The sequence below is a fragment of the Corvus kubaryi genome, unplaced genomic scaffold (assembly GCF_017639235.1).
Source record: "Corvus kubaryi isolate FWS band 111438036 unplaced genomic scaffold, C.kubaryi_AGA036_p1.0 37398, whole genome shotgun sequence".
Lineage (NCBI taxonomy): Eukaryota > Metazoa > Chordata > Aves > Passeriformes > Corvidae > Corvus > Corvus kubaryi.
Window position 1 is genome coordinate 52,662,361 of NW_024581137.1, and position 27,475 is coordinate 52,689,835.

General features: G+C 38.4%; 1 protein-coding gene across 9 annotated transcripts in view; it reads left to right on the plus strand.

Annotated features, from left to right (window-relative positions):
* KMT2C (lysine methyltransferase 2C) overlaps positions 1-27,475 on the plus strand; it is a 193,429-nt gene that overhangs the window by 98,477 nt on the left and 67,477 nt on the right. For 8 of the 9 annotated variants that reach the window (XM_042044205.1, XM_042044206.1, XM_042044207.1 and 5 more), the window contains 9 exons: positions 5,570-5,732; positions 6,380-6,551; positions 9,364-9,478; positions 10,289-10,461; positions 11,221-11,381; positions 13,797-13,910; positions 15,474-16,207; positions 23,381-23,500; positions 25,867-25,983. In XM_042044205.1, the coding sequence (XP_041900139.1) occupies positions 5,570-5,732; positions 6,380-6,551; positions 9,364-9,478; positions 10,289-10,461; positions 11,221-11,381; positions 13,797-13,910; positions 15,474-16,207; positions 23,381-23,500; positions 25,867-25,983 (1,869 nt within the window). The remainder of the gene's footprint in view (positions 1-5,569; positions 5,733-6,379; positions 6,552-9,363; positions 9,479-10,288; positions 10,462-11,220; positions 11,382-13,796; positions 13,911-15,473; positions 16,208-23,380; positions 23,501-25,866; positions 25,984-27,475) is intronic. The other variant, XM_042044209.1, reaches the window with a different exon arrangement.

Sequence of the window (27,475 nt, forward strand, 5' to 3'; positions counted from 1 at the left end):
ACAACAAGGATGTAGCAATGTTTCCCTCGATTATTTTTTCTCAAGCCTCCAACAATTTGTGGCTCAGCTTGTGCTCTGCCAACACAAAGAAATGTCTACACACACTTCTTAAGACCTTCCGAGCATGAATCAAATGGAACTGGCACAATAGTCTGTTTTCTGAGCCTGCCAAAAAGCAGCCTCAAACCAAAGCTGATGATTTCTGTTCTTGCCTTGTTTGTCCTGGAGTTGCTGATGCGGAAGCCTAATAACCACAGTTTAAATTACATTAAACGTTATTGACCTTCTTGTTGTTGACAGTCTAACTAAACAACAGGCTCGTGCATGCTCTTCTGCCACGGTGGATATTAGATGGAAATTAAGGGAGTAGCTGGTTGTTAGCTGTGGAAAAGCTTAGCCTCACTCAAAACATTTACTTTATCCTAAATCTTGCAGAAAACGAGGAGCTGAAAAGAAAATCCCCCTTCTTTCCTCATGAAAGTGTGAAAAAAGCAGCAGAGTCTGTGAGGGAAATTATATGCATGCAGTTATTCCACTAGCTTATATAGTGATGAGGAGAAAACAGCTCTAAGGCACCCAAACCCTTCTGTGGAGCTTCTGAATAAACAGGGTTTGGGAACAGTTCAGGCTATATGAGGAAGAATTTTTGTGTCATAAAGTTTGCATGTTTTCCTCTATTTCAGGTTTCAAATAAAAAATGGTATCTTACTTAGCTAACTCGATTCTTGCCGGTTTTTAACCTATTCATCTCTGTTACAAAAAACACCCCTCCAAAACTTGAATTTTTTTTTATCTGAATTCTTACATGTCTTGATATCAACGTGATTTATTTAATGTAAATTTTAATGGAGGTGAAAAAGAGAGGCAGCTGGTGGGAATGAGAAACAAAGTGGTGACTTGTAAAGAGCCTGAAATTTCCACACTTAAAGGGGCTTCTGCTTTCTACCTTGATTATGTATGCTGAGTCACTGTATTAAGGTTTGAGGAAGAAGAATAACTGATCTCTGATTGACTTGTTTATTTTAAATGGAAGTAATTTCCAAATCTGTGGAATGAGTCATATAAAATTAAAAAGCTAGAGGGTAATTTCCAGTACTCCTGGAAAGGTGTTCTATTTAGTACTTCTAATCAGTAGTTCAGTTGAAAGCCATTAATTGTTTTTATGTTCCCATCTTATTGCATTGTGCTCTTCAGTGCTTTATGGTTCTTAAACCACTGTATTTGACATGAGAGGTGCTAATGGTCATTAGTGTCTTCAAGCGATATAAAGCTTTTTCCAGATGATAGAGTAATCAATGAAGATACCAGAACTAGCAAAGAACGTATTTCATTAATCACTGTTTATATGAAAATTTCTTTGTGCTCCTGTTAATGACAAGTTGTTAAGGTCCAGTTCTCTTCAGTCACAGGTTTGTGTGACAGCATTTCCCAGTAGTTAAACAGTCTGAAATTTGTTATTACAGATAATACATTAAATTGTTAAACCGAGGACAGATGGCTTGTGTGTATTTTCGGGTACACTGTCACAAAATTAAAATTTCTTATTGTTCTCATAGGTTTTGTCAGCTGATCTTTTTTAAAGAAAAAATTCACAATCAGTGAAAACCTTTTGTCATTTTGTTTAAAACCATTTTACAGTTCTTAGTGCTAACATTTAGGTTTAGGACACTAATGAGGTTGCAGAGTACTTATTCAAAAGACTGTATTTTAGCCTTTCTTAATGTCTGCCTTCTAAGGGTTGTTACTTGCTCAGTTACTGAGACAGTAATACTATAAAGTAATTCTAAAGGCAATAAAATAATGATAAAACATGACCTCTGATTAGTTCTTGGTACTATCTGAATAAAATCTTACATTGTCTTACAGGCATCTTTTTCTCGTTTGAACTTACATGAGATTTTGGAGTACTGTGAAGTATGGAGCAGCAGGAAGGTTAGAAATATGTAAGCAAAAAGCTGCTGCTCTTGTCACCATTTTCCACTTTGGCCATGTGTTTCCAGTAAAGCCAGTGGGATTTGTGGCATTCAGCTGAGCTGAACAAGGCAGAATTAACATTTTTGTTTAGCTGGTTTTGGTGCAATTACAATTGTAGCAAGCAGGCATGAGTTTTTCTTGTACTGGAAATCTTCTGTGTGGTTTCTGCCACTCTAACTTCATGGAGGATGTTCTCCCATAGAGCTAGAATACAGGGGAGGTGATTGATCAGGTTTTCTTTTGTTTTCTGTTAGTTCACTTAGTTCTTCCTTTTCCACTGTATTTGTTACAACAATGTCATATTTGAGCCAATGGGATTAGTAAATAAAGGGAATTTTAAAATTAAATTTTAAAGATGGTATAGCTTTTGAAAAAGCAGATGTTAAAAAAAAAAAGTCAAAAGGGCCAAGTAGAAAGAGCTGTGGACAGTTCTAAATGATGGAAATCACAATAGTAAGAAGTAGCAGAAGTAGGGCTGGGTTCAGAGCTTTCTTGCATGGACGAGTGCACAAGGAACTTGCTGAAGGGAACAGTTGGTAACCAGTGAAGGACTTTCTGAGTAGGAAAATAGTCTGCTGGCTCTGCTTTAGCTTATTTCCTTGAATGTCCTATGAATAAGTAATGAACTATCTCTCCAGCTTTCTGACACCTTGTAAAGTTGGGGGTTTTTTTTTTCCTGTAGAACAGGAATGTAAAATTACTCGATCCATCAACAAAACAGTGTTTGTCTTGCTTTGACAGCTTACCATTTTCCAATACCTGCCCTTTGAATACTTGGATTCAGCTTCCACCCCATTCACATAACACCTTACTTTGTGCTCATACTAATGAAACTGGAGACTCCAGACTGTCCCTGGCTCTGACACTGTCCTCATACGGACATGCATCTCATGGGCAATATGATTTATTCCTTCATTCCAACTCCTGTTGTCATAATTCCATATTTTAGCAATAGTAAAGTAGTATCTGTTACTGATTTTATTTAGCAGAGCTCTTAAATTTTTTTGTTTAATTTAATACACTTTTGCTGTTCTCTTGGGGTCGTAGCATGGGGCCTGGCTTCAGAGGAGTGTTGGCTTCTAGCACTGGAAAAGTAACTCTTCTCACCAACATCTGCTGCCAAAAAAATCCCCTTGGGCATTGGTTTCTTCAGACTGCTTTATCTCTCTTACAAATTCAACAAATGTTGATATTCTGTGCTTTTTACTTGCTTCGGATGATATATACCACATTGTTTTCAAAGTGTGTGTTTCACTTATCTGCCAAATGCTTTTCATTGCCAGTGCAGTTTAGCAGATGGGTTTGAAGGGTTCAATTACATGTAATTTGGGCTTCCATTTTTCTTCCAACATCTTTATGTGGTTCCTTAAATCAACATCAACATTTTTCAAGGTTTTTTTAGTAATCCTGTAGTTTGCTCATTTCTAATAATTTCATCATTTAGTCATAGAGCATTTGGGAAGAGTTACATTCTGATTTTATATTTGGTATGTACCATGGTTGATTGGTAGTTTTAAAAAACAGATGTGGTATTTTAAAATTCCATTTATATTGCTATTTATTCCATTATTCCCAACTTTTAATAAATATTGGATTATTTGAGTGCTTACAGTTCTTTCATAATTTTCTTTTCCTCATTAGTTATTAAGGGTCAGTGATGGGATCCAACAAAGTCTTGTTGAATACTTTTTTGAGGGATACATTTTGGACCTCAGCTCCTCCCAAGTTCCCCTTCTTGCTTTTTTTTGTACTGAATAAAATCTTTGAAAAAAGTGTGGCCTGTAAGAGTTGGGTCTTAGCTAAACCTCGTCCATCTCCATAGGTTTTCGGGACATCGAGGACAAAACAGGGCAGTGGTTGTGTGTGGTTCAGTGTGCGGCTGCAGTTCTTGAAGTTGGAGGCTTTGGGGGCTGTATTTTCATGCTTTACATCTAAGTTCAGGATTTACCTTGTTCAGCATCCTCAGCAAGTGTTCACTGAAGTTATCATTTCCTAAAAGGAGTTTTTTGCAGGACTTCAGTTTTGTTGGCAGTCCTTAAATGTAATTCTGTCGCTGCTGCCTTCACCTGCTTCAGGAGCTCTATGTTATTATTTACTGATCTTGTCCCCCCTCCTCTCCTCTGCATTTCATTGGTCAAGTAACAGGATACACCTTTGCCATACAGGTGTTAGACATGGTGAGATGTCCTGCAGATCAGAGGACTAGACAAAGCATCATAGCCCACAAACTTGGCAGTAGTTCTCTTTGGTGATCCCTTTTAATTGCTGTGCCAGAGCATTTTTATCTTTTTACACTGCAGCTCTGTTTAGCATACGCTAATATTTTTTCTGTCTCTTGTCCATGAGTTATCGTGCAGGCAGATATTTTTCTGAAGATGTTAATTTCATCTGGTTTTAAAGAATATCGATGTAGCTGTTGACACAGGCAGCTTTGTGATTTGTATTTTCATATGGGCTGGTTTTGATATCTGTGGACTTATAGTAACACTATTTCATGCCTAATTTCATGCCCGGCTTCAAAACAGAGAAGAACTATGGTAATAAATACTGCCTCTATTCTAAGAGTTAAGCAGATGCAGTACATAACTTCTCTTTGATTTGGTTTATGTTCATATTTGGATGTTACTTGACACTTCTGCTAGTAATCAAACATACTGGTGTTAGTATTATATTTTTGTTGTGAAAAATGAGAGTCCCTGAGCTCAGTTGTTGCTGTATATTATGTACGCCTTCCTGTGAGCCACTGACCTGTTTTTTCTTAAGTTTACTCAAAATCTTACAGTGCTGTGCCTTAAAAAGTATTGTTGCCTTGGTGAAAAAGTGCAAAAGCATGTTACAGTGCTTCAGGGACTGCAGTGAATCTGAGAAAGAAAAAAGACTGATTAACTGAATCGGAAAGGTGTGGGTGATTTTTTACAAGCAGACTGATAGACTCTGCTCCCTCTTGACTAGAGAACTGGAGGATCATTGCATTGTTCTTTCTGAGAAATTATTTCTCTGGTGTCTAATAATAATTGTGCTTATTTATGACTTCTCGAAGTTTGGTGGTGATATTTGTGTAGTCTTGAAAGGCAAGATGAGAAAAAAGTGCGAGGTTATGTAATGCATTATCATCCCAGAGAGAATTGTATAATGCCAGTAAGATTTTTGGGAGAACGTCATATTTGATTTCCATTTGCATTTCTGATTACAGTGTCTGTGGTTTTACGTTACAGCTTACAGAGCCAAGTGGGTTTTAGTCTTAAGCTATTGACAGCATGGTGTCATCTGCCTTTATTTTCAGAATAAGTCTCCAGGCCCCATTGCTGAAGGCATAGCTCAAGCTAGATAACATGGAACAAAACTGCTTTTCTGTGGCAAGAAGAATCTTAATTGTCAGAGCACGTTTAGAGTGGGTTTCATTGAACTTTTTAAGTAAAGATTTGGGAGTGCCACTGAAAGACACCACCCACTACCACCCACATTTCCTTCTCAGTATTCACTACCTCCTATTGGCCAAGGTGTTTGTCTGCTAAATGAAGGAGGGGAACATATCTGGCTAAAAAAATTACAAGAAAAAGTAATTTTTTAATGACTTCTTGTGTTTGTTTTTCAGCGATGTGCATTTTGTAAGCACCTTGGAGCCACTATCAAATGCTGTGAAGAGAAATGTACCCAGATATACCATTACCCCTGTGCTGCTGGAGCAGGCACATTTCAGGATTTCAGTAACTTGTCCCTCCTTTGTCCAGACCACATTGATCAGGCTCCTGAAAGATGTAAGTACACAGTGTTCATATGACACAATTAGCAGGTTTTATGAAAACTTCTCTGTTCTAGGATCAGCTTAAAACTGTGTTTGTTCAGGCGTATTTCACAGTTCATGTACCCAAGAACTCATGTGTGTTCAGGAATAGGAAAGATGTGAGTTCATATTCTTCTGTTTTTAAAGACCAACAGTGCTGCACAGCAAAGTATTTTTCTTTAATGACAGAACATGGAAGAGGTTTACTGGTAAGGCTTGTCTTCTGTCAGGTTTTAGTTCAAATTGATAGACTTGCTTGTCCTAACTCAAGTTCTTCTTGCAAACACTTCAGCTAAATAATAGATTTAGACCTTGTAGGGGCTTTATTTTTCACTTCATCCACAGAGGAGTTGGTTCCAAAGCTCTCAGCTTTATCTTGAGGAGAATAAAACTGTTCCTTTTTATAAGACTTCATTAAGGTTTAAAATTAATGTACTTTTGTTATGAGAAGATTAGTTGAGAAAACTGAATTAAAGTAGTAGCTATTAAATGTATTAATTAAATTTGAATTTCATAAGAATGATCAAGTTTTGTATGCATAAGAACTACTAAGTAATTTGATTCATTGAATTGTTCATAATTTTGAATAAAATAATAATTGAAAAAATTATTCCTTTATAGCAAAAGAAGAAGCAAATTGTGCAGTGTGCGATAGCCCTGGAGACCTCTTAGATCAACTTTTTTGTACTACCTGTGGCCAGCACTACCATGGGATGTGTCTGGACATTCAAGTTACACCTTTAAAAAGAGCAGGTTGGCAGTGTCCTGATTGCAAAGTGTGCCAGAACTGCAAGTAAGTGAAACTTACAGGACATGGAGGAGGATGGTGTGAGATTTATGTGCTGTGATTCTGAAATTCCTATTATATTAAATGTTCGGGGTTTTTTTCCAAAAAGTATAGTACATTTGCCCATCTCTGTCTGTTATGATACTGCATTAAGTAGCTGAGCAAACTCTTTTGTTGGAAACTTTGTTCTAGAAGAGCTGAGCTGGAAGTCCTGTGTATTTTACTCCCAGAGTTACCATTATCTTGGCAGGTTCTGGAAAGCAATAAAACATTCTGAGTTTTTCCTCCTTTTATACAGGAGGATTTTTCTCAAATTTACCAAATAAACAAATTATTTTAATCTAGTGCCTTCACAGTCTGGGAACCTTTGCTCTTAGTCAGCTGACAGTTTAGTTGTGCTTGTACCTACACACTGGGCAGGTATTAGGTCTTCTCTCATTTCTTAATGTCTTTCAGAGGCAGGTAGAGAGTCATTATGAAAACAGAACGGTGGCTTAGTTGGGCAAAGAAACAAAGTGACATGAGTGGCTGTGATTGAGTAGTTGCACCAAAGACAGAGACAATGAAACTTAATTGCTGTGGCACTGTAAGGGTTCACTTAGAAAATTCTGACTGCTTGTGGGCTTGTTCTCTTCTAACTTAATCTGATGGGCGCTGCAGGGTTCTTTCGCTTGCTTGTTTTTTTTTGAAGGACTTATTGAAAAAGAAATAAGAGTTTTATTCAGCTTTGGTCAGATCAGCTGGGACAGTATGAAGGAAAAAAACCCACTTTACTACTGCCTCATGTATCTGACCAGTCGGTGCTTTCCTGTTTTCCAAGCATAACACTTGGTATTTGCTAGCATTCACTCAGCCCACTTCAAAGAAAGAGTGTTGCCTGATCACGAGCAGCAGATAGCAAATCTCATCAATGAAGCTAGAGTAGAGAAGCACGTTCTAAAAAGTATCCCTAAATGTATTGTACTGGGTAATTACAGTGTCTGCTAACAAGTCTTCTCTCTTGTGGAAAAATAGAGTAAATGTGATGTGTTCACTCCCAGATCATGGGACCTTGTGAGATACATCCATGAGTTCTGAGGGAAGTGGTGGATGAAGTGGCTAAGCCACTATCCATCGTATTTGAGAAGTTGTGGCAGTCTGGTGAAGTTCCCACTGACTGGAAAAGGAGAAACATAAACCCCATTTTTACAAAGGGAAATAAAGAAGACCTGGGGAGCCACAGGCCAGTCAGTCTCACCTCTGTGCCTGGCAAGGTCATGGAGCAGATCCTCCTGGAAACTGTGCTGAGACACACGGGACATAAGGAGGTGATGGTGACAGACACCATGACTTCACTGAGGGAAAACAGTGCCTGAAGAATCTGGTGCCTGCTATGATGGGGTTACAGAGTTTGTGGAGGAAGAACAACTGATGTCAGCTACCTGGGCTCGTGCAAAGTGTTCAGCACTGTCCAACACAGGATCCTTGTCTCTAAACCGGAGAGAAATGGATTTGACAGATGGAGCGCTCTGGGGATTAGGAATTGGCTTGGTGGCCACACTCAAAGAGTTGGGGTCAGTGGCTCAATGTCCAAGTGGAGACCAGTGATGAGTGTTGTTCTTCAGGGGCTGGAATTGGGACTGGTGCTGTTAAACAGCTTTGTCACAACGTGGACAACGGGGTTGAGGGCACCCTCAGCAAGTTTGCCAGCGACACCAAGCTGCGTGGGGCAGTTGGTGCTGAGGAGAAGGGACACCATCCAGAGGGACCTGGGCAGGCTGGAGAGGTGGGGCTGTGTGAACCTCCTGTACTTCAACAAGGACAAGTGCAATGTCCTGCACCTGGATTGGGGAAATCCTAAACACAAGTACAGGCTGGGCAGAGAGGCACTTGGCATAGGTTGCCCAGAGGAGCCATGGATGCCTCACTCTGGAAGTGTTGAAGGCCAGGCTGGATGGGCTTTGAGCAACCTGGTCTAGTGTGAGGCGTCCCTGCCCATGGAACTGGATGGTCTTTTAAGTCCCTTCCAACCCAAACCATTCTTTGATTCTATAATTACTTAATGCAGTATGGCAGTTTTTCACCATTATTGGAAGAACATAATTTTAAACATATCTTCATGCAAAGAGAGGAGTTTTTAAAATACCAGCTCTCCCAGGTAATGAGGTATTATCTAGCATGTATAATGCCATATACTGCAAGGCTTTATCTAGGCAAATCTTGTTGCATGTTTACTTAGTGAATTAATTTATTTTTAAACTAAGGCAGAACACAATGCCTTTAGATATTACCAAACTATTTGTCTTATTCTCAGCAAATTTATTTTATCTCTGGAATCTGTGGTGGAGCTCTGTAATACATCACTGTAAAAAATTGAAATCTCTTCCTTTAATGTTTGTTTTGCTCTTGCAGTCATATTGTCTGACATTGTAGGAGCTCTGATAGACTTGATGGCTCCTTTTTTGCTTTGGAAGACTTACAGTCACACTGCAGAAGCAAGTACAACTGGATGTTTTCTTCAGAAAGAGATAAAATATATATCACAGATTTTGAACTGATTTCAGTACAGAAAGGCCATTAAATCTGTCTGCACGTGTGTAAGTGAAAGTGGGCCAATACCTAGAATTCAGAATGGTTGTACAGGCTTAGCTCCTGGTAAATAAACATAGTAGTCTGCACTCATATTTAAAAATGAATTTGAAGGCATTGTCTCTGGGCATATTTGTAAGTAGTATTTGTGTATTTCTGTGTGCACACCTGGGTCTTCCTGTTCAGACTTTTCATGAAACAGATATTTTGTTGCTGCTTATTTAAGTAATTTTCTTGTTACTTTCCTTAGACACTCTGGGGAAGACAACAAGATGCTGGTGTGCGATACATGCGACAAAGGCTACCACACTTTCTGCCTACAACCAGTTATGGATGCCGTACCAACAAATGGTTGGAAATGTAAAGTAAGTGGAAAGATTTCAGAGTAATTCCTTGTCATTTATAAGAGCCCAAACTTTGTTATCCACATTGTGCTGTTCCAGGTGTATTGTGGATTGCTGTTGCCACATAATGTAATTTGTAATTTCTGAAGGAGTCCCATTTGGATGTAAATCCTGTGGCTCTACAGCTGCTCTGTGGGGGGAGCTGTCAGGGCTGTGGCAGAAGAAGCCTATATAGGATAGTAAATCAACCTCCATAGGGAAGAGAGAAGTGTAGGATCCAGGTGGAGTGGATAATCTTCAGTTACAATGGGAACAAAACATCTCACGATACAATGGGAACAAAAATGTAAGCTCAAAGCTATATAGTATTATATGTAATCTATACTTGACGTCTCTTTATATTCAACTCCTCCTTGCTTACCAAAACAGCAGTTCTGCAGCTCATGGGTTCCTTTGCATTTGAGGAGGGCAGGATGAATTTGTTCTTTTATCACTAACTTTGTAAGTAATTCGAACATATAAGGGAGATCCCTGTATATGAGATGTATATAATGTTATATCAGTTTGTGGCAGTCATAAGGTAACTTGAGATTAGCAATAAAAAAGTTTGGTCTCATAAGAAATACTCCTTTCAAGTCAGGGAGTAGTGCCAGGAAACTTCTTGCTGTTGTCCAGGTTATTCATGCTCTGCTATCAGATTTTGGTTAACTTTATGTGTTATCAAGGACAAAAGCTATTAAATTTAATTCAAAACAGGAAAATGTCAGTTAATGGCAATTCTATCCCATTGTGAAATATCATAATTAACTACTAAATTCTTGTGATCTCTAGAACTGTAGAGTATGTGCTGAGTGTGGCACACGAACAAGTTGTCAGTGGCACCATAATTGTTTGGTATGTGACAGTTGTTACCAACAGCAAGACAACTTATCTTGTCCTTTCTGTGAAAAACTGTGCCTCCAAGACTTCCAGAAAGATATGTTGCATTGTCACATGTGCAAAAGGTAAGAATCCAACTTCTGTTGATTTGTACTAAAACGCATAAAGCTTATGATGAGCTGTGTGTCACTGATGTGTTTCTGGGAAGGATGTGCACTGTGTTTGATGCACAGTGCCACAGGATCTTGTGCAGCTCCTTGATTCTTCATCCCTAAATACAATGAACAGTAGCAGGTAGCTTTATTTTAACCTTAGCAAGTAAGTCTTAATTGGCAGTTACCTGAGGATACCTGGCAGTTACTTGCTGCAAGCTGCTGCTGCTTCTTACATTGCACCTATTTTGTGAGGAAGCAGGCTAGAAAGTCATTGTCCTAAAGTTTCAAGATGGTTGTTTGCAGTGATCTGGGGTTTTTTTTAATTTTCAAGTTTATGTCTTCTGTTGAATTTTACGTGGTTTTGTATGCCAGTAATTTTTAAAAAAATAGACTATTTGGAATATTTTAAGAATGTAAGCTATGTTTCATATTCAATGGTATTGCATCTAACTGTGCAACTTTATGATGATGCTGTACATCTTGTAGAGTCCAGTTCATTTTAGGGACAATTTAAGTCTTCATGTTTAAGTTTGTTCACTGCTTGACATGCTGACATACCATGCTTACTCCTCTAAAATTCTCCATAATCAAGCCTTGGTTGAAGATCTTTGTTTCCCCATAAGAATGGGAAGCAGTGCTATTTTTAATGGATTTTTACTATGATGCTTTATATTTTCATTACTAAAATCATAGTCAGTAAATTAAATCACAATAAATTAATCTCCCCAGATGGATTCACATAGAGTGTGACAGATCTCCAGGTAGTGAATTGGACTCTCAATTGAAAGACTACATCTGCACTCTTTGTAGACAAGGAGAAGGGGATCAGACTCAGTCATGTGATGTAATGAACACTTCTGAACTCATTCCTGAACCTGGCAGTATAACAGGTAATCAAACTTAAACTTCACAGTTCCAAAATGCTAACATCAAATATAACATCTGCAGCGCTCTTACCAAGTCTTTTGTGAACCAGCCACTCAAATTCTACTCTGTGGAGTTCATCCCTTCCTTTTTCTAACAGCAGCTGCTCAAGCAGTTTGTGGGTGACTCCTCTTTCTGGCTTTAGGATCCTGTATACAAACATGGGTTAGTGAGCACCTTAATTGTGGCTCTCCATGTTCCAGCTCCAGCCTCTCAGCTTGTAGCTGTAAGCTTCTCTGGGGTTTTTTTTATGTGGTACAGTTCATAAATTCATTCATTGGGCAGCCTGGCTGTTTAGCTCATTTGTACCTGATGCATGTTCCTGGAGTCATCCAGTTCTCCTGTTTCTCTCTTGCTGCTGGACAGTCTCATAGTACTCATTCTCCTCACTGTATCCAGGATGGATAAAGTAGTGGCAGCTGTACTGTGTTCAAGGGATAGGTGTATATTCAACTGGACAGCTTGTCCTTTTTCAAAGCAATACATGATCAGTCATCTTGTTTCTGAGAGATTCTTGTCTAAGTGGACAAGCCAACCAGAAGGCAGAAAGGGAGGTTGTGGAAAAGTGTAAAGTATTTTTTAAAAAAAATCAGTAATAGTAAGGAAGCACAGAGGGAATATGCATCTGCTCATCTGAGTCCAGTGGGTCATCCACAAGAGCTGTGTAATAAACTCAATAACTCAATGCCCTTGTGTATTTCCCACAATGTGCTTTGTTGGGCAGCACCTACACTTACCCAGGCTGAACTTCCCTGGAGAAGTACAGCTGTGGTTAAATTCAGAAGCAAGGTAAAATGTAGCAGATTAACTGCATGGCCACTGCCATGTGTATTTTTTGGGCTTAAGCAGCAATGTTTATGCACTGATCTTTTGTTATCCGTTAAGTACCTATGGATTTGAAAGCCTCGTAAATTTTGGCAGGAAAGGGAAAGTGTTGGACTACAACAAAACTCTAATGTTTGTGTTCAAACTGATGTTTTGTATAAACAAGTCATCCCCTTTGATGTTAGCCTGTACATTACCTTTTGTGAGCAGTAAAGACATGATGGAAAAGGTGCTCCTGGGGGAAAAGCAGTGACATGAGGTAAATGTCTGTAAATGAGTTCACTCTGTCAGTGTGCACGGGCACCAGGTTAGGAAGAGTGGCCTTTGCAGATCATTTCCCTTCTGAAATCCTAGGAGAGGCTGTGGATTCCCAGGCAATGTTCTTGGAGCATTTTGAAGATGTTGGAAACTAAACATACACTGGGACAACTCCCAGTCTCCTATGAAAACCCCTTTTGAATAAGTGGCAGGTTTATCTGGAAGGCTAAAGTTTTAAGTAATGCCTCTGTTAGGATTTCTTGCTAGTAGAAGCATTGACAAGCACGCTCTTCTCCCCAAGGAAGAACAGGACTGTCATTGCAGCTGCTAGGAGTAATCTGGAGCTATTACATTAGTACAGTCATGCAGTGTTTTATACCCAGGAGATCACTTTTGTACTCTAAAATCAGATTTGGAGCCAATCTAAATGATGATTTCCTCGAAGTTAAAATATCACTTTGAAGTTGGCAGAGTCTGAGAGCAGCTTTTAGGGTGCTAAAAGTAGTATCATTTAATAGTTGCTGGCTTTTTGAACTTAAAAAAGACTTTCTTGATGCAGAAATATTTGTTTCACTTTTTTTTTGTGCTAACATCCATGGAGGATCAGTTCCCTTCAAGTTAATGCTTGCTATATACTTTGTTTTCCATACTTCATCTAGTGCATTTTCATGAATTTCCTTCAGTGAAAGAGCTTTTACACAAGGGGGGAAATAAAAGTACTTCCCATTTCTGTGCTCTATAATGGTCCTGTCAGGCAAAAAAGTATTCAGTAGTACCTTTTCCATGCAAAGGTTAAGATACCTTAGTTCTAAAGTGGCAAAACTCAGTTTTCATGTTGTTGAACAGGAAAGGTGCAAATCAGTGTTCCAAATGCTGATAATTAGATGGAACCTTGCATCCATGCCATAATCCACTGTAGTATTTGTATACAAATTTGAAGCCTTCATGCTGCTGGTTCTGTTGAATTTTACAGACTTGGAATTTAAGAAGATTCTTTCTTGTATTGCTCAGGCTGTGCAAAAATGTGTATATTTTCACTATTAAGTGTATGTAATGGCTTTGCAGACATGTTTTACCATCTGAAAGGTATAAAACAGCTTCTGTGTTAATGAGTTAAAGGTTCTTAATTTTTAAGGAGTAGTCTCCTTAACCTTCTCATTGACCTGACTTGTCCTAAATCCTGTCGTCATTAAATATCAGTCTCTTCAGCCAAAAGGTCAAACAGTGACAGCAGTTGCTGATGCCAAAGTAATAGAATAAACACAGCAATTTTAATAACTGCTTTGCTTTTCCTTAAGCTTGTACAAATGAAATGGAAATGGAAAGTGGTGGAGAGGATATGGCATTTCAGGAACAACCCATTGCTGGTGGTGGCCCTGATCAGGAATCAGCTGTTGGGTGTGTCTCAGAAGGTAAGAAAGAGTTTTGCACTCTGAGAAAATACCGGTTCAGAACCCTTCAGAACCAGAACCCTCTTCCAGTCAGTGAGGTTTGCAGTGCTTTATAAATGCAAGAGGAAAAAGTGCCTAGAAAGCAGTAGGAGACACATTGCAACAGTTCTATCTGAGCTCTCAAGCAAGAGTATTAACTTCTTTGCTGAAGAAGTGTTTTATGAAGGTAAGGAGATTCTTCAGAATATTTGTGTTGCTTTACTTTTTTTTGTTTGTTTGTTTTACTTTTTTGTTGGGACTGGCTTTACCCAAGCTGGAAAAATAGTTGAATGCTTTGTACACTGGAAGTTTGTAGTAAAACCCAGGGATTTGTTGCTATACAAATACAGTCACTCACACTTTCCTTGTGGTTGTAACTCCACAGGTATCCTTGGTTAAGGATTTCGTGGTTTTCTTTTCTTTCCCTTTGTAAGTAAAATATAATCTTCCAGACGGGGTTGCAGCAGCTGATCATTTCTGGTTTGGGAGAAACCGCATCTTACCAAACACACAGGGAGGAGCAGCTAAAGAAGGGTCAACTCCTCTAAATGTATTAGTGACCAATATCAAGGGTAAAGAACTTGCCAGTGTGTCCTGATGATGTTGGAGGATGGCTGCTGTAAGGGGAGACAAGAGACTTGCGTTTAAAGACAAAGTAAAAAAACCCAGCTGTTCAGATTAGCTGTGATCTCTCAGTTATGCATCACAGCCTGTGGTAGAAGGGCCATGATTTAAACTCTGAAGAAATATTCATCATAAAATGCTGTCTGTGAACATGTGGGTGAGGAAGTTGTCGCAGTGTGAGTTTAAGAAGAATGCAAGTGTAATAGAAAGTAAGAGAATCTGAGCCCATCAAAGGAAGATGTGAGAAGCCAAATTCAGAGCAAAGAATGTGGTTCCTTATAGAGTGGAACAAGAACTCTGGAACTCCTTGATGAAGAAAGTTGTGGATGAAAGGTGCTTGATTTGGTTCAAGGGAAGGCTGGACATATATTTTTGAAAGAAGTTAATAATACGTTAATAAATAAAATTAAACCAGCCGCAGCTGTTTTCATTTCAGGTGATTTCCTGAAGTCTGAAAGAGTTTTAGGAGGAAAATGGTTTATATTTATACTTGTTCTGTTCTTCTTAGCTTTTTGAAAGTGTTGGGACAGTAGCTTAAAATACATTAATTTATGATAGCATGTATCTTCAATACACAGAAATTAAAAAGAGGAAACTATTTTTGGCTGCCTACCTGGAAATGTGTGTTGTGTTCCTGAAAAGTTAATCTTGGGTCTACTTTCTTCTAATTCACTCTGTTGTGTTTTCAGGGAAGAAAAATAATGAACTAAAAATATAGACAACTGTAAAAATAGGTACAAAGAAAGATATTTATGAATATATATATTTATGAATATATTTTAAGCTACATATTAAATTCACTGAAGTAAAGTGATATGTGCTTGGCCTGCATGATGTGTACCAAGTATATTTGTTGACCAATACACCACAAGTTTTTTCTTTTTCACACTGAGCCTTTAATATAGTTGTACTTAATTACAGGTATATCACCAGAGGAAAAGTCCACACAACTGGAAGCAGAAGTCTCTGCTGAAATCAGTTCAGCTGTAATGGAAATGTCTCCTAAAAAGACACCAGTATGTGGTGACAGTCAGACTGAGAAAATGATGGAAGTGGTGGAAGGTGTTCAAGCTGTAGCACAGCAGGAGTTGGACAAACAAGCTGAAGAGATACAGCTGCCTCAAGGTAGTGTGGAGGTATCAGAAGTGTCCACAGCAGACTCTCGGTCTCTGTCTTCAGTACCTGAGACCATGACTGTGACACCAGAAATGCTGGAGACTGAAAGAAAAGGAGCTATTTCTGTCCCTGTAGAGCAACAACTGGAAATAATAAAAGTGCAGAAAGATGTAGAAAAAGAAGAAACCCATGAGAAGTTAGAAGCACCAGCTCTTCTAGAAGTAGAAACTACTGCTTCAAATGGAGGTGTTGTGAATAGTTCACCAGTTGGAGACAAACCCATAAAACCACCAGCTGAGACTTGCCCCTCACTTCCCCCATCACTTAATCTAAACAAGACAAATGTGTCTTCCTCGCCAGATGTGTCTCTAGACTTGAATTCTGCACGAGATGTGCAGCACAGTCAGCCCCCAGTGCTGCCTCCAGCTGCTGGGAGCGCTCTCCCAACCACCTACATATCAGTCACTCCAAAAATTGGCATGGGAAAACCGGCCATCACCAAACGCAAGTTTTCCCCTGGAAGACCCAGATCCAGACAGGTAAGCACATACAGTGTTATATGTTTATTAAATTTCAGTATAACTTAACAAAGTCACTTATTTCTTATAATATGCATTTATTCTCCTAAGTGAGCGTTAGTTTATTTCTTCAAGGAGTTAATGTTCTGGTAAATAGTTAAAAAGTCAGCCATCATAAAGGTTCTCTGGTGAGAATTTAAGTTTCTTTTGGCTTGTGGTTAGAGCAAACTAGAAGAAAGTTTGTTGTATTTTTCATACAATATTCTACAAATGCAGATATGCATAATGCTGTGCTTTTTGACTTTGAATATTTTTCACATGTGCATTTATTTTGGTACTTTCAAAATGTTAAAGCTTCTTAAACTGGCTTTAGAGAATAACCTTCTGCAACTCTGTGTCCTTTACTCTGCCAGATATTTTCTTGATCGTCGTTTCTAATGGTATGGTAAATAATTTTGTGGTTTTGTTACATTAGGAATTACCATGCAAGAACTGTCTTGTACAAATAGTTGTGGTTTGACTAGGATTAAATTTGATAAGTGAAAAGAATCCTCAAGTCTGTCACTTTCTGCAGCATCTTGCTCTCTACTCAAGTCGTATTCCAGGGAAAATGGTTCATCAGTCCAGAGTATTCATTTCTTGTTGGTGAAATTCTATACAAAAAGTGTGTCAGTGTGACAAGCTAGTGTTTCATTTTCTCATCACAATTTCTTTTTAGTCTTTGGGAGTTCCAGGTTGATGATTTCATGCTTTTCTGGACTTCATGTTAACAAAACTTTTTTATATATTGCACAACCCTTGCAGTTTTTACATGTCACCTAAGGTTTCAAAATTTTCACTTCCTAAGGTATGATAGAGTGTTCTGAACAGTTTTTCTGCTGTTTCCACTGAGTTTAGGAGATCTCTGTTTATTGTGCTGCACTTAGGTTTTCCTGGGTCACGGTACAGTAAGGTGTATATATCATATTTGCAGAAATATGTAAATGCCTTAAACAGTGGCAAATTTCTCTTCAGTTTTCTTAAGTTCTTACTGTGGGCTTTTGATGAGGGACAGAAAGCTGTTGAATTATGTTCTGTGGACTATGAAAAAAGAGATTTTTAAACGTCCAGTTACAGGCAGGCGTTTTCCTTTTGAGCAAGGTGTAATTTGATAAATCCACAGTGTGGAAGAGATGTATTTAAATCATTTTGGATTGCAGATAGAAGTACGTTTAGATTTATTTTGTGGGGATTTTAAATTATTCTTTCTGCTGAAAACATTCATTTTTTGTAAGAGTTGTGTACTTTTCCAAATGGAGAGTTGTGGATAGGAGCAGAAGCAAAATCACAGAACAGGTCAGGTTGGAAGGGATCACAGTGAGCCATCTGGTCCGACCTCCCTGCTCAAGCAGGGTCATTCCAGAGCACATGGCACAGGATTGCATCCAGACAGTTTGGTTTCCTGTTGCATGGAAATTCTGTGGAAGGTTGGAAGGCAAGCAGGCAGTTTTTCACCAGGTGTAAAACCAGAGAAAGAAGACCTGTTGTTTCTTTGTGTCAATACTACAGACACTTCAAAATGGACGTTTTCTTCAGTTCTGGCTTTTGGAAAGCATCATACAGGGCAGATGCTGGCAGCTGAGAAAAGTGCTGTTTGGTGATGCTCCATCATATTTTCCACACCATTGTGCCTCCACAGATCGAGAAGAGACATAAGCTTATTTTAAAACATTTTAGCCTTTTAAAACACCTTTTGAAACACCTGCAGTGTTTCAGTTCTTGTTCATCTGGAGGTGATCACATTGATCTAAAAACAAGTAAAAAATGGAGAAAACAATTCTGGAGGAAAAAGTACTTCTATGAAGTTATAGGTGTAGTTGTTTGGAATAAACCAGCTCCTGTGTGATTCTTCTCTGGGTGGCACTGAAGAGGAATTCTGTCATCTCAAACGTGGGTTAATTGTGTGGGTTTGGGGTCTGCTTCTTTCTGTTTAAAAAAATAGCACATATGCCGCTGTGTGGCTTTGTGTCAGGTGTGAGGCTATGCCATACAAATGTTACCTTGGAGCTGCAGGAGTTCTTGGCAGCCTGTCTTAGAGGGCAGGGGAGAAAGTTACGCAAGTTGGGGGGTTTTTTTGATTAAAGAGATTGTGGCTCCTGTGCCTGGTGAAGTTAACACTGGTTTCACCCCTGCTTTCTTTTGTTGTGCAAAGGAACTGCCATTGCAGAACTTGTTGCTTGTCCAGGACTGCTCAGGTTTAAAATAGTTCCTTCATGGAGTTCTGATCACTCTTTAACCCCAAAGACAAGCCAACATAATTTCACAAATGGTAATATTCTGCACTTTTTCCTAGAAGTTCAAAAGCTTCTAATATGCAGTTTACTTTGTTGGAATGTTTAAAAAATGCAATAAAATACCCATTGCAGTGAGGTTATGGAACTTCCTGTGAAGAGGAATAAGAAAAAAAATTCTCTGGATCTTGGATATATTTCTCCTCAATTTTGTAAGACACATGCTTCCCTGGAGTCAGGATGAATCCGTGCAGAAGGACAGTTTCTGATTTGGATTTGTTCTCATTAAATTAATGTCTTGTGCTGGGCAGTAGGATGAATTATTAGCGCTTTCTTCAGAATCTGTTAATACAATTACTAATAAAATACATTTGAATAATTATTCTGGTTTGCCAGTGAATACAAATGCGTAATTTGAAGTATAATTTGCATAATTTGAAGTGATTTCCTGTATTAGGTATTAGTAGTTTGCTTTAGCAGTGTATCTGCAACACCACATTGCTCCTGTTTGGAAAGGACTAAAACCCATTTCAAAAATAAGGACAATATTCTGCTTAAAAAAGACTTCATGAGTCCCTCCCAGGGCTGCATTCAGTGTTGCTGGTGTCTATATCGATCTCCTCCCTGATGTTTATGCAGGCATCCCAAGTTTGGTTGGAAGCAACAAGAGAAAATCCAGCTTCTAACCAAAAGGGGAGCTGTGTAGAAATGAAAATGTAGGTACAGTTATGAACTGTAATTGGCTTTGGCTGGTACACTTACTCCACTTTGGGGAATGTGTCAGTTCCTGTCAGTAAGGTGCCTTTCTACAGTGTTTTTTAGGGCAGCATGTACAGGAAAGCTGCATCCAGCTCTGTGAGAGGACCCTCTACCTGCCAGGCTCAGCACCTCACTGGGTTTTGTTCCATGGATTGTCTCCTGTTCCTGTTACCCTACTCCATAGTGAAGCCAGATTAATTTTTACATGTGTATGAAATTTAATTATTCATAGATCACAGATACTCAGTAGTAACTTTCAGATTGGCCACGTTTTTACAGTGCTGTCCTTAGAGTTGTGTCTGTCCAGTATCTTCTCCATGGAATATGCAGATGCTCCACTCTTGCCTATAAACTGCAAATTTATGTCAAGGACAGGACCTCTCTTTAATAATTGCAGATTTCTCTTTTCTGAAGAAGTAGCCTTAGTAGAAATTATCGTATAAGTTTATTAACGACTAATCTGACATAGATCCAGTTTGAAATAAATCTTCTCAAGGAAAATGACAGTTTTCTGTGGAGGTTTATGTTAAATGGTGTTGTGTTTATTCTGTGAATTGAACAGATTTGAAATAGTTATTTTTACTGTGGCACTGTGTACTGGAAAGCATAAGATTGAGTCAGTAAATGGAAGACATTACAAATTTTGGCACTTAAACACTGGTAGGTAAAGAGTTGAGAATGATCTGTAGAATAATTTTGAATAAAAAATAATAAACTCCTGGTTTTGTAAATTCCATAAATATTATTTTAGTATTATTTCAGAGTGTGTTCCTTGAGAAACCATGTTCAGAGGTATTTAATTTTCATCATGAAGATGTTGGTGATTACTGTTATGCAACACAGTGAATACTGTTGGTGTTTTAATAGATTTTTTTAAATGAGACCAAAAAATGCAGAGCACTGTGATGGGTTTGGATGTGTGCTGTCTTGGATGTTATGGCTTTTTTTTGCTGTCTTCACTTACATGGTATGACCAAGTTTCTTGTTGTAAAGGTAGATGTTGGAAAAAAAGATCAAAAAAGAGTCTTTTTCAGGGATCAGTTTTACAGTTTTCATGCTTGGTGCTTGGTTGGTTTTTTGGTTTGGTGGTTTTTTGTTGGTTTTTTTTTTTTAATGAGGGGAGCTATATTTTCAAGTGATTAAAGTTTGTTCACAACCCTAAAATTACATTAAATATTAAATTGCAAATCCAGCTTTGTGCATTTGCAATTGCAGTAGGATTCATGAAGCGTTAAGCAGCTAAACACAGTCAGTGGTAATTTAGTGAGATCTCCTGACCCTTGCTGACACTGGGTTTCCTTTTGTTATAATTTACTTGCAGCTGTGTTGTTCAATTTTGAGGACTCAAGAATATGATGGAGAATTAGAACTTCCTGTTTCTGTCACAGTACATAATTATTGCTGGGGTTCTGATGTAAATGAACCGAATAGAACTTTATCTTCAGTGTTGTGTGGTAATAGGCATTAATTAAAAGCCAAAATATAATTAGTGCATCTCTTTGATGTAATTCATTTGTTCGTGGTATTGTGGAAATGTGTGTTTTTAATTAAGTTTATCTGACCAAGAATTCAAATTTTTCTGATCTACAATAAAACTTGGATTAAATTTCCAATTTAATTCGTAACAATATGGCTCATGAATCATATACAATTCATTTTGTTTTGCAAGACTGAATATTTCATATTCAGATCTAATGTTCTTTTAGCTTTTTAATCTTTTGAATATACTTAATAATTAGAAAAGTTAGGTTCTTAAAAGGAGAATAATTCTATACCTCCAAAGTAAGAGTAGGTAATTTTAGTTAAGTATTTTCAGCGTGTTTAAGATCTTGAATTTTGACCCTAAGTCAGCATGTTGCCTCCTTTATAGATCAATGTAAAGATTGCTTTTTTGACAAATAGATTTTCTTTGTGTTGCTATTCAGATTTTGTGTTGCCATTTTTTAAGAACAGTTACCTACTATGCATTACAAATTTTAGAAGTATAGGGGAAACTAATTAAAATTCAATGAAAGTTTGAATTTTATCTGCTAAAATTGACTGTTACTTGATATTAAAACTATGGCCAGTATAGTTAAGGTAAATCTCCTGTGCCACGGACCTGCTGATGTAGTTGCCTACCAGTGTATCAGACCTCCTTTTTTTCCCCCATTTCTGACTTGATGTCCCTGTTCTGTCATGAATGTTCTGTCCTTGTGCCCTGGATGTGAACAGGGTCCATCCCTAGCTTTGCAGGTGCAGAAGGTTTCTGCCCAGCACTGTTCCCCTGTTAGAGGGTGAAGAACCTCTTGATCTGCTGAGTTTTCTGCATGATGACCACCTATCTGAAGTCAAGGAAAAAACTGGGATAGCAAAATCTTCCAATTTAAACTGTTTATTCCAGCACACTCAGTGGAACCCTTGAGCAGCTGCTGTCAGGAGCTGTTCTTCTGGAGTGGGTTTTGGAAGGCCCTTGGCAGAGGGGAGGCATTGATGGCCATCCCAAGCACGGAGGTGGTCTGGACACTCAGCAGTTTGTAGCTTGTGTGCCCGATTACCACCCTGTGTGGGCAGAATTGTCAAGTTGTTACTTTTTAAGTGCCTTGTTGTCCATATTCCCTCTCCCGTGCAGGCAGAGCTAAACTCACAGAAAGCAGATTTATGCTGAATACAACTCTGTCCACGCTGTGGGTTGTACCAAGTGTTGGTGTTTTTACCATGTGACTTTTATCCATAATTGGGCTTTCAGGTCACTGGCAAACTTTCTCTTTTGGCTCTGTTGTGCCAGATCACTTGAAGGATAGCCCTGTTTTCAGTCAGTGGAGCTGTTAGCAAGACACCTCTTTACAGTCTGAGATGAATATATGTTTTGATGGAGTAATTTATTCCAAAAAACCCCTTAATTCCCACATTCTTGATGGAGAAATTGCATTTCAGAAAAGAAAAAACCAAAAAACACGCTTTGCAAAGCCATCTCATTTTCCTTGATGCTTATTATTATTGTACATCCCAGTATTCAAAGGTGTAAATGTGTTTGGGCTTTCCCTTGTGAGCAGTTGTGAATAGTTGGGACTGTTTGTATGCATGAGGTTATTCCATATCAGCCCTGTGATTCTGCTGCTGAACGGCATTTCGGGGAAGGTAAACCTGTACTTTTCATCAGTTTGACTTCTCGTCCTGGTATTCAGTATTTTTCACTCTCACAAATTTAAAATTAGGAAAATGTACTGTCCTTTAACTATTCTAATGTCAATTTGTTAATGTTAAATTGGCAGTGAAGTTATTTATGATGTCTGTCTCCTGCAGTCTTTATTCCATGCTTGAAAAAGTCTTTCGCAGATTTTACTGTCTATGGGGAGCCTCAACATTTTTTTCCTTGTCTGTCTTCGCATTTTCTTCTCATTTTGCCTTACTTCTAGTGACAGTCATACAATTTCTCACCATGGTGGAAACTCTATAAATAGGGATAATAATTAGTTAAAACGAGTTTCTAGGTGCACCATGTGGATGTATATTATTACTTGTGCATAATAACATGTTTAAATGGGATTCCACAGCATAACATGGAAACACTGGGGTGAAAACAATTTGGTGGTGGGGGTTTTATAATAGTTTATTTGGGGCAAACTTGCAGGAATGAGCTGCTTTGTTGATTCCCATGGCTATATTCCTTTTCTTTTGTCCAGTGGTTTATTCATATTCCCTTTGTTTGCTGTGCTTCCTCAGACTAATTGTTGCTGTGATTGTGGGTAGTTTAGCCTCAAAAGTCAACTAAGGCCATCAGTTTTTTTAAAAAATGTGATTTGGAATAGAAAAGGGGATGTTACCACCTCAAAATGTCTTCGTCACTGATGCAATAAAATTTAGGCATGTAATTTGTTGTTATGATTGCTTTAGATTTGTATTAAGCTTTGTTTATAAAACTCATTTTGCTGTACTTAACCATCAGTTGGAAGTAAATACTCATTTTAGGGTATCATTCAGTGAGAACCTAAAAATTTCCCACCTTCTACTCACTCAGTGAACTAATTGACTACTTAAGTTAATCTAGAAATGCCTATGCCTGCATGTGCTTTGCTTTTCAGATTTTTTTTTTGTTGCTTGCTTTTTGCCTTTTTTTTTTTTTTTTTTTTTTTTTTATGTTGCAAAGTTTTATACATCTATTTTCTCACCTACCGTATCCTAGGGGGCTTGGAGTACCAATAATACAGTCAGCCCACCTTCCTGGTCCCCAGACATTTCAGAAGGTCGGGACATTTTTAAATCCAGACAGCTTCCTGGCAGTGCCATTTGGAGCATCAAAGTGGTAAATAACTTGAATTTATTTTCATGTATCCGTTGCTATCTTTCTGCTGTAGAGATTAGTGGTGAAATTCTGTATCTCACACCTTAATTAATCTTTCATTCTGTTACTATTTAAGGCCTCTAAAACTTACTGGAACTCTGGAGCTTCCAGGCTAAAAGATGTGAACTCTCCAGAGTGTACAGTATGATGGCATTGCCTTGATTTCCAATGGCAAAGAATACTTTGTATTACCCAAATTTTGTGTGTTGAGTACATCACTTTTTGTGGTTGGCTTTATTTGGCTGTCAAAATAAATTACCTGAGAAGGAGAATGTCCTTAAGACTGGCGGTAAGGTAAGCCAGGCATGGAAAGGATCAGAGATCTGAAGGATGGCTTGAATTTGTTGCTGTCGAGTAATCTTGCAGAGTGGATTCAAAGTGACATTGTTTTTAGCTGATGGGGGAATAAATAACAACTTTCCTACCTGATTAGATGGCCCAAAACTTGTATTCCTGGTGACATTTATCATTAAAAACACCTGAAGTAACTAAAGTAGAATTCTTATGAAACCAACAAATACGTGTAGCTTCCCAATGATTTAAGTTCATCTCACTTTAACTCTCATGCTAATTTTATTTTAATTTGACATCAGCTTAGCTTTTGCTGCTTTAAGCATTAATTTTCAGCTTAATATTCAGCATTAACATTGATACAAGTATGTGCTTGTTTCTGTTACTAGTTGTGTGAAAATAACAATACTGATACCAGGCCTGAAAAAGAAAATAAGAAACTTGTCAGAAGAGTTTCCATCTTAAAAAATTGATGATTGTATGTCCTGTGTGTGCAAATGTATTAACTCCATAGATATATAAGGACATTTTTTGTTTCACCTCAGTACATATAAATACCTCAGCCTCCAGTAGCATCCTTCCTTTCACTCCTCAAATATCATTGCATTACATTAACTTGGTGTATGAGTCAATTTAATTTCTCTTCCGTTTAATAGATGGATGTTAAAAGAATTTTAACATTGGGATCCTTCAATTCTCCCTTTAATTATGACCATAAAGTTCTATATCTTCTTTAAAGCAGGAGTTGGAATATTTGAGAAATACTGTGCCCACAGTGCTTCTTTCCATCCAAAAAACTCCTGTCTCTGTCAGTAAAGACTGTTCATGTCTGTTGGTGACACAGTCCCTGAGGAACTTTGTTGCTTCCATCAGCATTGTTTTATGGAGCAAATGTTTTGCCTTGGTATTAAAAGTATTTTGCAGCACATGTTTGGATACCCCATACTCTGTACTCCATTCTTGGCCTGTATTAGGAACCAGGAGATTATTGACAAATACAAAATGCAATAATAATCTCAGTGCTTATTTTGTAGTAGGAAAGATGCTTATTTGAGTACATGCCATAATTATCGTCAGTTACACAGATTAGAGGCTCTGAGACACATTGTAAAGATGTCTGATACATCAGCCAGAATGTGGGGATGTGAATATGGTCTTTTCGCTCTGGAAATGGTTAGGGAGGATTAGGAATCCCCTTGTACTTAGTTCATTCTGAAATTAAAAACCCCCGAAATATCAAACTAAAGTCACAGTATGAATAACAGGTAATTATTACTAAAAACATACTTGCTTTCCCAAAGATAATTGTAGTTGAACACACTGAATACTCCAAAGCACCACACTGCAACTCTGCATCTGCATCTTAAAATAAGGAATGGAGAAAAGCAGCTGTCTGTAAATAAGTGGATATTGTGTAAGAAAAACTTCACATTATGGGGAATGTTGATCTGAGTGTAATTGAGAGAATTAATGTAAAAAACTCTCTCTGTATATGCTGAATTGAGAGAGTTTCGTGGAGCCAGCTCCGCTTTGCTTTGTGAGCAGGTCTGAATCCTAATAAATCCCAGGTTTCACTTGATTATTCATAGCGTAAGAAAAGCATCTATGATTACGAGTAATCAAATGTCCAGACCTTGTGCAGAAGTCCCATGACTGACTGGGCTGGCTGTTTAAAGCGAAAAGAAAAATGAATCATAGAATAAAAAATATATTTTGGAAACTTTGCAACTGAGGTGGGGGAGAGGGGGTGGGGGAAATCCATATTTCGAGTTACTCTTGAGCAGAAAATGAACATTCCTGGTTTCGGCTTTCTCACTGACGATAAAGGTGATCGTATTATGCCATGTAAGTAATTAAAGGTATTTCACACTGATTTATGCAGAGATTTAATGACTGTGCCCTGGTGTGCTCATACTCACCTGAAATCCCAGGGTGTTTTTTTACTTACGTTTTTCCCTAGATGCGTTGAACAAATTTGAATCTCATATAACAGAGAACGTGTGGTTGCATTTACATTGTTACCTTAAATTGAACAGGGCCGTGGATCAGGATTCCCGGGGAAGCGGAGACCACGTGGTGCAGGTCTGTCAGGAAGAGGTGGCAGAGGAAGATCAAAACTGAAGAATGGAGTTGGGGCTGTGGTCATTCCAGGGGTAAGGACATATTTTTTAAAGTCATATTGCAGTCTGTTAATGTAACATAATTTTATTCAGCTATAATTCTTGTATTAAAATACTGTATAAAAAACCAACGAGCACTACAGAAGCAGGGGTGTTTGATGAAGCCTGGCTGTTACTGCTTGTGATGAAGAACTAGAACACTGCAGCTTAATGGGCCTGAGGCAGTTCTGTTCTGCTCTTGCCATTTAAAGACACAACAGTTGGGAGTCTTAAAGTACTCCTTCCATTTCCTCGGGTGGAGAACATGCTGAGTAAAGGCAGCACTCACTGGAACAACTCAGAAGGAGAGAGCAGGGTTTATGCATGAGAATGTTACAGCAGCCATAGGAGACCAGAGCAGAGGTTCTTCTGGACTGAATGTTGGGGCAAGACTGCAGAACAGAGGAGGCCTGGAGAAGGAGGCATTTCAACAGTTTGTGGCTTGGGGACTTGGTGAACAGGAGGTGGTATCTTTGCCTTGGGCAGCCTGTGTTGGAGCTTACTTTCATAAATCTTCCCATTCACTTTAAAAAACTTCAGGAAACCATGTTAACCTTTTTCAGTTCTGCAGCTCTTCAGCTTGTATTTTAAGTGGCTGCCTCCTGGATTAGCTGCCTGCCCCTCAATGCTCTTAGAGAAGAGACAGTGGAAAGCTGGTTTCTATTCACCTCCTCCATCCATGCCACTCAGTTTTATAGACCTCCATCATTTCTCCTCCTTTTCCTTCCACTCTTGACTTGCTAGTATGGAGAATGCCAGTATTTTGAGCTGTTCCTTGTATGGAAGCTTCTTTGTATTTCTGATCATCAATACCAGCTATTTTGTCATGTTAGTTTCTTTACTTTGTGGACTTTCATCTGCCATTTTATAGTCCAGCACTCAGCTTTATGAAGTTCTTGTGCAGTTCTTCGCAGTTGTCTTTTGGATTTTATTACTCTGAATATCCCAGTCCTGTTGGCAAGCTTTGTCACCTTGCCTTCTCACTTGATTTTTCAGATTGCACACGAGTGTGTTGAGCACCACCACCTGTTAGCAGACAGGCCCTGTCAGATTTCCAGTGGTGCTATTCTCCCACCTACAAAACTGATAATTTATTCCCCTCTTTATTTTGTGTCTTGTATCAGTATAGGGACCATTCCTCTAATTCTGTCAGTTTAACTTTTTCTAAGTAGCTTTGGTGAAGAGCTTTGCCAAAAGAGTTTGGTAGTGAAGTAAGTTCCATCGATCAGATTTCCCTGTCCCCAGGTTTGCTGACTCCTTCAGAGAGCCCTTACAGATCATGATTTGCCATAACTAAAACTTCCTTGACTCTTTAACAAATTATTATATCAGTGACTATGAGTTCTTTGTTGTGATCAGATGTGTACTATTCTGCACACAGCTTCTGTCCAGAAACCCTTGAGAAAATAATCATTACATTTGCTGTCTCCCATTCTTCAGGAGCACTGAAGTGGTTGTAAGCAAGTGATTGCTCATTGCAGTTGAT